The 13,813-nt window shown below is 36.7% G+C and overlaps 1 protein-coding gene and 1 long non-coding RNA gene across 2 annotated transcripts; both read right to left on the reverse strand.

Moving 5' to 3' along the window:
- Positions 1 to 1,618: 1,618 nt before the first annotated feature.
- Positions 1,619 to 9,111, reverse strand: LOC124385281. Its single transcript, XR_006925719.1, has 2 exons — positions 7,239 to 9,111; positions 1,619 to 1,862 (listed from the first exon to the last, which is right to left on the reverse strand). It is a non-coding gene; the product is annotated as an uncharacterized LOC124385281 (long non-coding RNA).
- Positions 5,260 to 7,245, reverse strand: tpbgb (trophoblast glycoprotein b). Its single transcript, XM_046848511.1, has one exon. The coding sequence runs from the start codon at positions 6,995 to 6,997 to the stop codon at positions 5,852 to 5,854; it is 1,146 nt and encodes a 381-aa protein (XP_046704467.1). The 5' UTR covers positions 6,998 to 7,245; the 3' UTR covers positions 5,260 to 5,851.
- Positions 9,112 to 13,813: the final 4,702 nt, after the last annotated feature.

Here is a 13,813-nt window from a genome sequence, read left to right on the forward strand (position 1 = left end):
CAACACTGTATCTTTATCAGACAAATTAGTAGAAGCTTACAGCCAAGTGATAGACGATGAGCAAATGGAACAGAGTCACTGTTACAGTAACCAGCCATGTCAATCTTGCACAGGCTTTTGTCTTAGTGCTATCAGTTAGCACTTATCACACAATGGAAGTTAAGCTGTAAAGGAAAGTTGATCTATGTCTCACGCTAAGTAGGCATGGAACCTTTTCCAGTCACCTCTAACAGTGTACAGAGGATCTCATTGACTCAGACACTAGCACTGTAATGCACAACAAAAATACAACAGAACCTTAAAGTTATTGATCCTGAACAAATGATCAATAACTTTGTAAAGCTTAGTTAGAAAGTAAAGTAGTAGATTGTAACAAGATACTCGGAATAAAGAAAAAAAAAAAAAGTAAAAAAGAAAAAAGAAAATTGGTGTTATAGAAGTACATTAGGATATATCTTACATGTTAGGTATCTTAAAATGACATTCATCTGTATAGATGAGACACACTGCTCATTATCACAGCGAGCGCTTTTCACATTTCCTGCTTGTTTTGTCTCAATGGAGGCTTGGAAAGTGTTCCCAGCTTAAGTGGCACCAATGTCATCTCAAATCTGTCTTCATTTCTTAGGATGCTTGTTTAATAAAGCTCAGCGGGGAAGAAAGAAATAGCACACTAATATGTCGCATCATAAATCCAAATTAGGTAAAATGAGGTTCTCCCACTGAGAGCCACAAACACAGATATACACATACAAGGTAGCGGTATGCTGTAGGGTGGGGTCTGCCTTGTACAATTGACATTCATGTTGGTAAGTCATTTTTATTGTTTGTTTAAAAGAACGGGGCTCCTTTTTTAATGAATATTAGACGTACTCGTATCACTTAGATCCAGTGCTTTAATGGGAATCATTCTTGCTGTCTTGTTTGAAGGTTATTCTTTTTATGTCCTTGGCCATTTTGCCTAGAGTTCTCATGGCTTTGCAGAGGGAAGAAAGTAATAAAAATCACTGGTTACCTAATAACAAGCCTCAATCCCTTGTAGCAGAAGAGAGTTAGATATTTTTACATGGTTTCAAAACCATAACCTAGACAAGATTGGTAAATGAACATGAACAATACCAATAAAGTCTCAATCTATTTCACTCATTAACCTTTCAGATGGAGGTGAGGGCAAATGGATAGAAATAAGTGAATAAAAGACTTGTGCAAAACTGAATAATAGCAAAAATTATTCTCTTACACACCCACATACACATACAAATTTGTCTGATGCCTCCCCTGGAGAAAATAACAGCATCGAGCCCCCTTCCCTTAAAAAAACAACAAAAAACAAACAAACACAAACAAGTTTGGACACTTGTCAAGGGATCTAGGGCCATTCCATGTGGAACATTTTAATATATATGTATTAATATCTTCTCAGGTTTGAACATCTGGATTCCCACTTCTAACTGGACCACAGGTTTAAATCTAAACTCTAAACCATCTGTGTTGATTTTTTTTTTTTTATCATTAGCTTGATGAAAGAATAATAACTAGCCAAGTTTTATTGTGTTGACAGAAGCAACTAGAAGTTCCTGAACCACCAGTCTTCATATAATACAATGGATAAGGGAGCTTTTTTTTGGCCAAAGCATTTATTTGTACCATAATATCCTGCAAAGAAACAAGAAAAAATGATGCTGTTCTGAAACTTGTGATCTTGGGTTCTTCTTTTCCTCCCTCAGTATCTTCATCATCGTTTGGGGACAGTATGCACATGCTCCTTCTTCTTGGCAAATCCTCAACTTTTGAAACTTTTTTATGTGCCTGGTTGTGCTTTATTGTTTTTTATTTCCACCGTGCAGGTGCATCTTGTGTAACTACCAATGGGAAAAGATAAAAATAGGGTTGCTGCAGGCTGTAGTTAATAAATAAAGAAAAACAACTTTAAAATAAAAAGTAATACTTTACATTTTTACGGTCGCACTGATTTTTCACCACATGTTTGAGAGAGAATGATTATTACAGTTGTCATTTTCCCAAGTAAAGTGCAGTGAGTCATTTCAAAATAAAAATGAACTGTCAAAAGTGTGAATTTCATAAAGCATAGAAAGCAAACTCTATAATTACTGGATACTGGCTCGTGTAAAATGACCTGTTCTTTAGGCTACAGTCAATCCCAAAATATTTTTTCTACAGATGAATACACTTGTACATAATGCGTAGCAGTTTTTAGACAGCATGCGGAATGTTCATACTTCAACCATCATCAGTATTTACTCACATTACAGTATTGTGTTAAAAAAACTCATCTACAAACAGCTATTTAAAGCATTTTAATGCATTTATTTTCATTGACAGCATGCGAAAGCTTATTTTTCAGTCTGTCTGGTCTATTTGGAATTTTAATAAGCACTATAAGGACTGAGGTGTCTTCGGCAGCACTTCTAACTCTCCCACACAATGCTTTATTGTTCACCCTCTAATTACACCTGCTCAGGCAGGCATGGCTGAGTTACGCTGTTCCAACTTGTTAATAAAAGTCTAACGTGGATCTCTTGCCACACAGCTAGTGCTGCAGGGTCGAAATGGTTGCGGTAGAAACGGAAGATAGTGAGCACCAGCAAGGCCCCTCGAGAGGGAAGCCCAGGTTCTCTCCTCTGGGGAAGAAGTGATCCAGTCTCAAGGGGTCATCAGCCGCTCTGTTACGCTCAGGCACAATGAGCCATTGTTTAGTATAACCACCAGCTTCTACACATCACTGGCTTTCCTCTTACTTACCAAATCAAACAACAGAATAACATTTATATTGCAGAAGGAGAATAATAGTAGACTAAAAACAAAGAATATGAAAGGTTTTTCAATAATAAGTGAAATAAAGTGCCATCATACCAGTTTATAGTAAAAGAAAGAAGATTAAAAAAAGGCTGTATATGACCTGATTTAACAATTTGAAATTGAAATGTGAATATTTGTATATTAAAATTAATAACAAATTTAAAAAATATTTTTAAAAAATCATAAAATTGCTAGTTTTAGGACAGAATGAACAGTCAAGCCTTAACAAGCTTTAGGACATTCTTCAAAGAATAAGCTGAAGGGGCACTGTCAGCTTATACAGATGACCTTATTTGCCAGTTGTTAGTGAATACAGCTCCAGGGACAAGCTTCAAAACATTTTTTCTATAAGCCATGAATGTCACTCATTTTCAGCATGGGAAAGGAGGCAGTGCGCCACAACAAGACAAGACTAGGCTCATAGCAGACTGTGCTACTCCCAGCTTTACAGGAAATATGAGAGACTCATGGCAACCATTTACAACACAAAACGTAACAAAGAGGTCTGACTCACACCATGAGACTCACACCAAAAAGAGGTCTGACTCAATAACCTCATCTTTTTCCCCCAAATACTTTTAGACCAAAGTAAATGCCAAAACACTGTATCGGTCATTTCATTTAAACTTGACATGTGGCCCTAATCAGCATGTCCAAACAATCCAGCAGACAAAGAAGAATTCATCAAGAATTAATCATCACTAAGCACTGACAAAGAATGAATTGTTATTGTTAGTTAAAAGCATCGCATAAACATTTCAGTGCAACACTAATGAGTGTAGAAGAGGAGCAATTCAGGACCAATGTGTTTCTGTTCACCTCGTGACATACCTCCTTCGGAAAATCCTTTTAATGCAAATCCAATACGTTTGCCATTTGTCTGTAAATTAAAGATGTAAACTGGTTTTTACCAAGTTGTCAGTCTTACTTATTGTTAACTCTATACTTTTATGACATGACACGGTACAATAAAAATTGCTACATATATAAGAAATGGTGAAATGAGCTGAGAATATATTACTATTAAAAGTACACCCAACATATTCCTTCTTCAAATATATTCTATTTTTGACATGGTACTACCAAAGAATTGCAGAACTACACTACCCACCAAATCCAGAATTTTACATCTAAATCAGTCTCACTCATGTCTCCTTTCACATTGTTTAGCATCCTCTATATGAGTTCTAATTTTTTCACTGTCTCATAAAGATCGTGCTTAGGTGTTGTTTTGAGCTACAGTCCGGCTGTTTTTTTTTTTTTGGTTTTTTTATCATTATTGATATTAATATTTCCATTGTTCAGGTTTATGGTTCTTCACAGCTGTAGTTTTATTGGGCTTATAAATAATCAATAATTTTATATATATATATATATATATATATATATATATATATATATATATATAAATATAAATATATATAAAATAATATATATATATATATATAAAATAATATATATATAATTAATAATAAATAATCTGATATTAAAAATATATATATTTTTTTTATTACAATAATAATACAATAATTGCTGCTACATTTTGCGGATCAAACTAAAGCCCGAACATTGTAATTAATTACTCCAAGAATTGCATAAGAATCTTAGTGTGGTTTAAATAAAATTATTGGCAGGATTGGCCTTTTTTAAAGGCAAATTTTTTTACACACCAAATTAAAATCAGAGTAAAACAAGTCCAATAAATAATTAATCATTTATCCAATAAGCCTTAATTACTGATGAGTATTTTATTTATTTATTTTTGTAAAAAAAGGTGATGTTTCATAAAAAAAAAGGTTTTGAATTCTATATCTGGAAAGTGCCTTAAAGCTGTACATCAGTAGGTGTTACGAACACATCTACTTTAAGGGCTTAAACAAAAATGTGAAAAATCAGATGATAATTTCCAGCTTCCCCTTTAGTGATCATTCAAACCCCTCAAAGAGTGTTTTTCAAAGGCATCGTCTCTTACCCCACTGCCTTAACAAAGACTGTGACAGCGATGCTGAGAAATACATACATATATAAACTGTTAAGAAAACGCCAGTGAATGCTGGCTATTATGTCTATTTCAGGCAGCGTCTCCAATTTCATTGTGCCTACCTGACCAAATAGAATTCGGGTAACACGTCTTATAACATTATATGTCTGTAGTTACATCACAGGCCTTCAATCTGTAGATGTTACTGATAATGTACAGGGAACAACACAGAACAAAGATTGCATACAAAAATAGCTTTTTATAATGGTCTGTTAGATTTGTAGTTGATGTATGTGTACTGATGGATCTGTGTGATTGTGTGTGTGTGTGTGTGTGTGTGTGTATGTGTGAGAGAGAGAGAGAGAGAGAGAGAGAGAGAGAGAGAGAATATGCCTAATCCCTATTTCTGTTCCAGCAGCTTTGGATTCCTCTCTGGAGTACAAAGCACCGGAGGGGAGTTGAGGGATCAACGCAAGACCTTTTTATTTAGCAGAACATATTCATAAGAAAAGTTGAGCCATGTCCACGGAACAAATGTGAATAGAAAAATGGACAGCTGTGATCGATATATGCGATTTTTTTTTTTTTTTTTATATATCATAACCGTTGAAAGTACATAAACACATGCAAACATGGTAACTTATTATTCAAGGGAAAATGTCAGGCATTCATGAGATTTAAGATATGCATAATTCAGGCTTTTTTTTTTTTTTTTTTTTCAAGCAAGATAATATGCACGACTTGCATCCATTAGAGAGATCCTTGGATCATACTTCACACTGTCCCAAAATATCATGTGTCGATTTCTTTTAGAAGAAAGAAGTACTTATGAGTTCTTGATTCATGCAAGCTTTGAACAACATCTAAACAAGACAGATCATAAACATAGCATGCAGCATGTACTGCAGCAGATGCCAAGTAATCTAGCTGGCATGGCAAACTGCATATTACGATATAAGCTTGTCAAAACTATGCAAATGTAGGGCTGAGTCAATGTGCGTAATTGTGGGAAACACTTTTCCCCATGTCCAGCCAAGCACCACACCTCCTTCACACATCCGAGTTAAGACTGAGGTTGGTTAGGCGTGGATCTGAGTTGATCTCATACCTGTAATGGTAGCCCTCCATATGGTCCCTGCATGCATCACGGATATTATAAATCCACCTCTTGATGCCTTTTCTGTTCAGGTAAAGAACAAGCAGGAATATGACCCCAATGAGGGCCAACACCATACCCAGAAAGACATACGAGGTCCCTAGAGTAACCTCCATGTTTCCATTGTCAGGGCATTGCAGCTCTGTATGCTTTAACTGCACAAGCTGATAGGTTCTCATATTTTCAGGCTGAGTGCATGTCAAGTTCTGCTTGTCCACAACAATATTCGAGCTCTGCAGCCACAGCACCATGTCCTCAATGTTACAGTCACAAGCCCACTGGTTCCCCAGCAGGTACAGCTGAAGCCCAGGTATCTGGCTGAAATCCCTTAACGTCTCATTAGACAGCTCTTTCAGAGTATTGTTGCGCAGGTCCAGAGTTATAAGTGCTTGGTTTCCGAAATTCACGTTCTTAATGGAAACTAAGGAATTGTTTCTCAGGTCCAAGGTGACGAGCTCAGGTAAGCTGGCGAACGCGTCGTCTGGAAGGACGAAGAGGTCGTTGTTGGCCAAGCTGAGTTTGGAAAGTTTAGGAACAGAATGGTTTAAAAGGTTATAAAAAGCATCAGCGTAGGAGAAATTGTACAATGAGTTGCTCAGATTTAACACCTGGAGGGTATTGTTCCTTGGGAAAGCATCGACGCTGAAATTCAGGATTTTATTGTTGCTCAGGTCGAGCAAACTGAGACTTGGCAAGTTGTCAAACACCCCAGGGTCCACTTGCTCTATTCGGTTCTCAGGCAGATAGAGCTGTGCCAAAGAGTCCAGGCGTGTAGGGAAGGACTCGTGGGATAGACGGGGTATGTCGTTTCCACTGATGAGAAGGGTCGTTGTGTTGGAAGGAATTGGCTGAGGGATGAATGTCAAGCTCTGGCGAGTGCACTCGACCGTGGTGCCCGTGCACACGCATTTGCGAGGACATTCCAGAGACGCAGCGGTGCCGAAGCATGTGAGGAAGAGCACCACGCAGGGAGTGGAGACACGCCGCCTGGACTGCTTCTCCTTCACCAGCAGCGCACGCAGCGAGCCTCCTGCACGCATCTCTGGTCACCAGACTCAGGAGGGAAAAAAGGAGCTGAAACTAACACCTGCACGAAGAGCACCCAAGTCTGAAAGCTACACCTTTTGGTGCTTACTTTCTTTCATTCCTTTCACTTCTTCTCGGCACACTTTTTTGTCTTACGTTGTTAGAGAAAGAAGCGAAAAAACAACAACATGCAAATAACACAGGGAGGGCATGGAGACCTGATCAGACTGCTGTCAAAATCTCAAATTCACATACCCGCCGTGAAGACGCTTGTGTCCAGCTCCTACATGGACGGCCCTCATTTCTGCGTCCAGGCAAAAGCAAAAAAAAAAAGTTCAAATCTCCACCAGCTTACTTCTGTCGCTCTGAGCTCCAAGTCTTTACCTCCTGTAGGTAAAAATGTTCAGGTTTTTAGACGCTGGTTAGCGGTGATCTGTAGCCAGAAACTTTGGACATTTTCATTTCCTTGATCTTTTCTGTGTTCTTTGCGGATTTTCATCTCAGCAGCGACTCGGACGCATCACACAGTCTTGCAGAGTTCAGGTCAGATTCCTGCTCCGCTCCTGGAGAACCGCGTCCAAACCACTCAGTGGACTGTACCATTACTGTCCGGCGGGGGGAGGAGGACGACACAGGCAACGCCACAATAACCACAAGGCATGCAAAGCACCTAGTGTGCAAGTAAGGTGTGCGATTACAGTGTGTGGATACAGACAATGGCATCCGGTTTACCTTTTTATCTGTTTATTATCTGTTCCTCCTTATCTGTTTCTTAAAGGAAATCGTTTAACCCGTCTCTATTGGCACAACTTGTCGGAAAACAGACGTCACAGGTCTGGACAAGGGCCTCCCTGGGTTTCATTTTGGTGGGTATTCAGTGTTATTTGTAGAAGTCCTAAAGCATTTCGAGATCATTTAGGATGTATTCAGGGCAATTTCAACAATCAAACAACAACATGTCACTGAGCACCTTCATTATAAATGTCTTTTGAAGTCATCATATGTGTTGATCAGCATCAAACAGCATCTTCTTGTGGATTTTGCTTGGTATAATACACTCCTTTATGCAAAACGGAAACAAGAAAAAAATATTGATGTTGGTAATGACAAAATGACATTTAACAATCATTCCCAGCTTCAGTCCTGCTTCCATTTCGGAGCTTCTTATATGCAAATAATCACTAATCTTTCAGATTTTCAGAAGATATCTTTGGAAAAGTTTATTAATCCAGAAATCAGGGCTTTTTTGTGCAAATTTTTTTTTCCTCTGCATAATAAGAAGTCTATATAAAGTAAACTTCCCTGTTTTTAGTTTTTCACCAAAACAGTTCACTAAAGCAAATGTAAAATGAGCAAAATGTGGCACAGGAGCTCTAAGGACTGATTTGCTTGTTAGTTTTTTTCTTGTTTTATTATTATTATTCCTTTCTAATTGTCTGACCAAATGTTATTAAAACCATTGACTGTAAAAGTCATGCAGTAAAGCAATAATGCCTGTAAAATTAACGAAATGAAATGCTGCAGATGTAGAAAATTAAAAGCTTTTTTAAAAAAAAAGTGCAGTAACAAGTAAAAAAAAAATTTTTACATGATAACCCTTGATTACAAATAGTTTAAAGAATTTAACTGAAAATCTGCTGCATTTCTTCTGGACACTGGTTTTTGCACATGCATGAAAACCACCACAGCCTTTATTCTTTTGTGATTTGTGGTCTGTTAGATAAAATGTTGCTTTTGTTAGTGACAAACAAATATAAAATGTTTTTATATTGACTCAATAATGCAGAAGTAAAAAAAAATACATTATAGCAATATCATATGTACAAACAACAAGTTTTTCAGAGTATTTTAATAAATAAAATGTATAGCGTAACAAAATACTGTACATATGTTAATAATTTTTTTCTTTCCTGAGTAATGCCAAACTTCAGGTTTATTGAGACAGTCTCAAAATACAATAAGCAGAGAGAGGAAAATTGTACTAGATTGATGAATGGATGCATGAAAGACACCACAACTAGGGTAATCTGATGCACTAGATTTAGATAGATTTGGTTTGATTTGGTTTGCATTAATAATAGTACAAAGCATCTTAATAAGGAGGGGAATAAGATAGACCAGAAACAGTGTTACTTAGGCCTACTAATGCACTGTGTTCATATAATAAAAAAAATTTATGTCTGTCATTTCATCATGTGTGTTTAATGTGTTCGTACAGAATTTAAAAACAGAGCGGTTATGAATTTGGATTGTACTGAAGGTTTTCTAAACCATCTATACTAGATAACCAACTATACTAGATAACTATGGTCCAACAGCATAATACATGTACTGTATGTAGTCTCTCTTAGTTTACTGTGTCACACAATATAAGAATATGTTGCATATTTAGAGTAAATGATGTTTTAAACGTGTCATCTGGATGAAAGGAACAGATTAAACCGGTGGTTTTCATCCTGTGTTAACAAAAGATGCTTTTTAACAATGATCTTTTAGAATAGGATATAAACTTTTGCCCATCAACTTGCTGAGGATTTCAAAAATCATGCGTTCAGTGTTCTGATTTATTAATGGCACGAAAGCTTCGAAAAAAGTGGAAAGTCAAAACTCCAGGGGCTATGTAGTTTTAATACCAGATAAATTAAGACTCTGAAGATTCATAAATTAAACATATTAAACACATTCTTGCTTAATTCATTAAAGACCTCCTACTTTTTTCCGAAAGTAATTGAGTTTTTTTTTTTTGTATTATTATTATTTTTTTTAAACATAAGCAATTTAAATGGTCGATTTACTGCTATTACTCCCACACTCCTCCTGATACATCCGGCACTCTGACTCATACTGTTTCTAACTCTGGCTCAGTTATCCTGAGTGTCAGACTAATGGCAGGAGATCAGGGCTGATATATATAAAATCTAAATAAAAAAAAAAAGGTTCTGAGAGTCAAACAGTTCTTATACAGCATTCGTAGAAAATTTCTCACATACCCAGTCACAAGAAGAGTTTTTCGGTATGGTCGCAAACTGATCAGTGAAATATATAGAGACTGCACACTGATAAGTATGTGAGTATTTCAAATAATGAATAGCTCATTATGACATTATGATTTTCTTTTTATATAGTATTTTGTTACCAAATAATCAAACAACACTAATAAAAATGCAATAATGTTCAGTTTCATTTACAATAATAATATATGTAGTATGTCCGTTTAATTAAACATTGGTGCTCAAAATGTATCATCTTTTTCGATTAGATTAAACTTTGTCATTGTGCAGGGTACAGGCCAATGAAATTCAGGTAGCATCTACCCAGAAGTGCAAATAACTAAATATACAGTATATCACAAAAGAACCCCCTCACATTTCAGGAACCACTTAAGTAACAATACAATAGAAATGAAACTTGGATAGATTTTAGAGTAGTCAATGTGCAGCTTGTACAGCAGTGCAGCTTTACTGTCCTCTAAAAAAATAACTCAACATACAAAATAACTCGCAACAAAAGTGAGTAGTCCCAAAAGGGTCAATATTTTGTGTGAGCACTATTGTTATCCATCACTGCTTTAGTCTTATTGGGAATAGAATTCACCAGCACTGCACAGGTTGTTGCTGGGATCCTCATCCACTCCATTATGACATCACAGAGCTGCTGGACACATGGCGCTTCTCCACCTTCCGCTTGAGGATGCCCTCAGGTGGTCAATAGGGTGCAGGTCTGGATGCATAATTGACCAGTCCATCACCTTCAGCTTCCTCAGCAGGGCAGTCATCATCTTGGCGGTGTGTTTGGGGTCGTTATTATGTTGGAAAACTGCCATTCAGCCCAGTTTCTAATGGGAGGGTGTCATGTTTCTGCTTCAGAATGTCACAGTACATGTTGGAATTTTTTCGTTTCCCTTAATGAAATGCAGCTCCCTATTAAGAGCAGCACTTATGCAGCCCCTGACCATGATGCTACCACCACCATGTAGGCAAGACACAATTATTTGGTTCTTTTCACCAGGGCTTCACCACACATGCTGGACACTATCTGAGCCACAGGACATGGTTCCAGTAACTCATGCTCTTGGACAGGTTTTCTTCAGCAAACGGTTTGTGGACTTACTTGTGAGTGAGCTTCAGAAGAGGCTTCCTTCTAGGACGATGTTCATGCAAAACGACTTGTTGCAGTGTGCGGTTATTTTTTTAACAAATAAATCTCTTTGAAGAGAACAATTAAATATCTTTATTTTAAAAACATCTATTTATTTAAAAAAATACAGTATATCGATGTAGTAACTGGACACTTTCACTGGAAGAGGGTTTGAATCTTTTATTAATGACTATGCAGCTCATTAAATGCATATTAACTCCTGTACCAAGATTCTTTCCCCAACTGATCAATCTGGGGGTGTAGCTAGCTTCACAATCATTCTAAACCTCCAGATAAGATTTATGGATGCCAGAGAGTTTGCCCCTTATCTTTGCTTCAAAATAATCATGTTTCTGAGTTAGGTAGTTCCTATGACCTAATATTTTGATTGTTGCTAGAACATGCATTTTCAGCTGTTAGACCATATATAGATTGGCCAATGAGTTGAATTTCCAACATTTAAAAGATGATCTCAAAGATGACTCAGAGAAATAAGACACACCTAAACTAAATTTCAAGTGTCATTGCAAATAGAATTATTACTTATGTCAATGTGATAGTTCAGTTTTTTGTTTGTTTTTAATACATAATACTTAATTTAATTATTACAAAATTTGGTGTTTGTTTTGTCATTATGGGTATGAAGTGGAAATCAATGTGAAAGAGAATATTTGTAAGCATTTTAGCACAGAGCTGCCACATAACAGAATGTGAAAAAAATTAGGGATTCTGATAGTCTAATACATTTTTACTTCCATCACTTACCAAGAAATTTTATGAACCTTTATACATTGTGGCCTCACTCTTGGTTTACTGCACAACAATTACTTGGCCCTGTAACTGCGGTACATCTCTGTCACACGGCTGTGGGAGGGCTCAATTTACACCCAGCTTGAGCTCTGAATGATGTAAGTGCCAAGGCCACCCCAGGCATTGCATATGCTACGAGGGACAAAAAGCAGCCGTATTTTTCACCCCTATTATTGTATTGAATTTTATTTATTGTGCATAATATTTATGATTGTGCTGAATTCTTTCAATGTCACTCCAAAGGAACATTGTGTGAGAACACATAAGGGATATATAGGCTATGCTAAAAATACTCTTCTACTTATGTTAATGTGATGTATAGGTTTTAGATTTTAATCATGCCCGAATAGAACTTAATTCTTAGAGAGGTTTTCCATACGATCTACAATGCCCGTGGTGCATTTTACTGATCAGGAAAGAATCACACAGCACACAGAATGGCGCAAATGATCTTCTTCACTTTATTGCAGATAACAGACAAGTATATATACACACTGGAAAAAACTGAGCTAAAACTGTTCCTGATTGGGTTAGAAAAGAGTAACCAGAGATGTGTGAGTCCAGACAAAGACTTACTGTATACCTTACATCCTCATGTTGTAAAGATCCTATAGATACTGAACAGACAACATAGGAATGTGTTTAGAGAACTAGTGTGAGGTCCATTTAATTCTAACAATAAGAGGTTGAAATGTTGGATTTGTAGCTTATATGTTCAATATGCAGTCAATTTTATAGGCATGCATTCACCTCAATATTTGTCTTTTTAGAAATAGCAATGCTCACTTCTGGTCAGTGCAAACATATTACTAGCACTGTTTATAGCAATAATATGTTTATACTTAAACATCTTCCATTTAGGATAGATTCCACTGACCCTTGCAGCACAGGTTTATTTTATTAAGCTAATCAACTATTTCAAATTATTTAAATTCAGAGTGTGTGTGTGTGTGTGTGTGTGTGTGTGTATATACAGTACAGACCAAAAGTTTGGACACACCTTCTCATTCAAAAAGTTTTCTTTATTTTCATGACTATGAAAATTGTAGAGTCACACTGAAGGCATCAAGGGCTATTTGACCAAGAAGGAGAGTGATGGGGTGCTGCGCCAGATGACCTGGCCTCCACAGTCACCGGACCTGAACCCAATCGAGATGGTTTAGGGGTGAGCTGGACCGCAGAGTGAAGGCAAAAGGGCCAACAAGTGCCAAGCATCTCTCGGGGAACTCCTTCAAGACTGTTGGAAGACCATTTCAGGTGACTACCTCTTGAAGCTCATCAAGAGAATGCCAAGAGTGTGCAAAGCAGTAATCAAAGCAAAAGGTGGCTACTTTGAAGAACCTAGAATATGACATTTTTCAGTTGTTTCACACTTTTTTGTTATGTATATAATTCCATATATAATTCCACATGTGTTAATTCATAGTTTTGATGCCTTCAGTGTGAATCTACAATTTTCATAGTCATAAAAATAAAGAAAACTCTTTGAATGAGAAGGTGTGTCCAAACTTTTGGTCTGTACTGTATATATATATATAGAGAGAGAGAGAGAGAGAGAGAGAGAGAGAGAGAGATGTTTTTATTATTTTATATATATATATATATATATATATATATATATATATATATATATATATATATATATATATATATATATACAGTGGAACCTCGGGTTACGAGTTTAATTGGTTCCATCACTTTACTCTTAACCTGAAAAGCTCGTATCCCGATACAAATTTTCCCAGGCTTCTTTGTTGGCGGCATGGTGATAGGAATACGTACAGTATTTAAAGTTCAGTAATTCCACACTGTTAGAGCGACGAGCGGATGTGTATGTGCTGCACGAGAGCGCAGCGAGAGCACGTGGCGATACGTAAAAAACT

This window comes from Silurus meridionalis, chromosome 4 (assembly GCF_014805685.1).
Source record: "Silurus meridionalis isolate SWU-2019-XX chromosome 4, ASM1480568v1, whole genome shotgun sequence".
Taxonomy (NCBI): domain Eukaryota; kingdom Metazoa; phylum Chordata; class Actinopteri; order Siluriformes; family Siluridae; genus Silurus; species Silurus meridionalis.

What these genes read in the sequence shown, in the direction of transcription:
- tpbgb (XM_046848511.1), bottom strand. Translation starts at nt 6,997, where the DNA reads ATGCGTGCAGGAGGCTCGCTGCGTGCGCTGCTGGTGAAGGAGAAGCAG.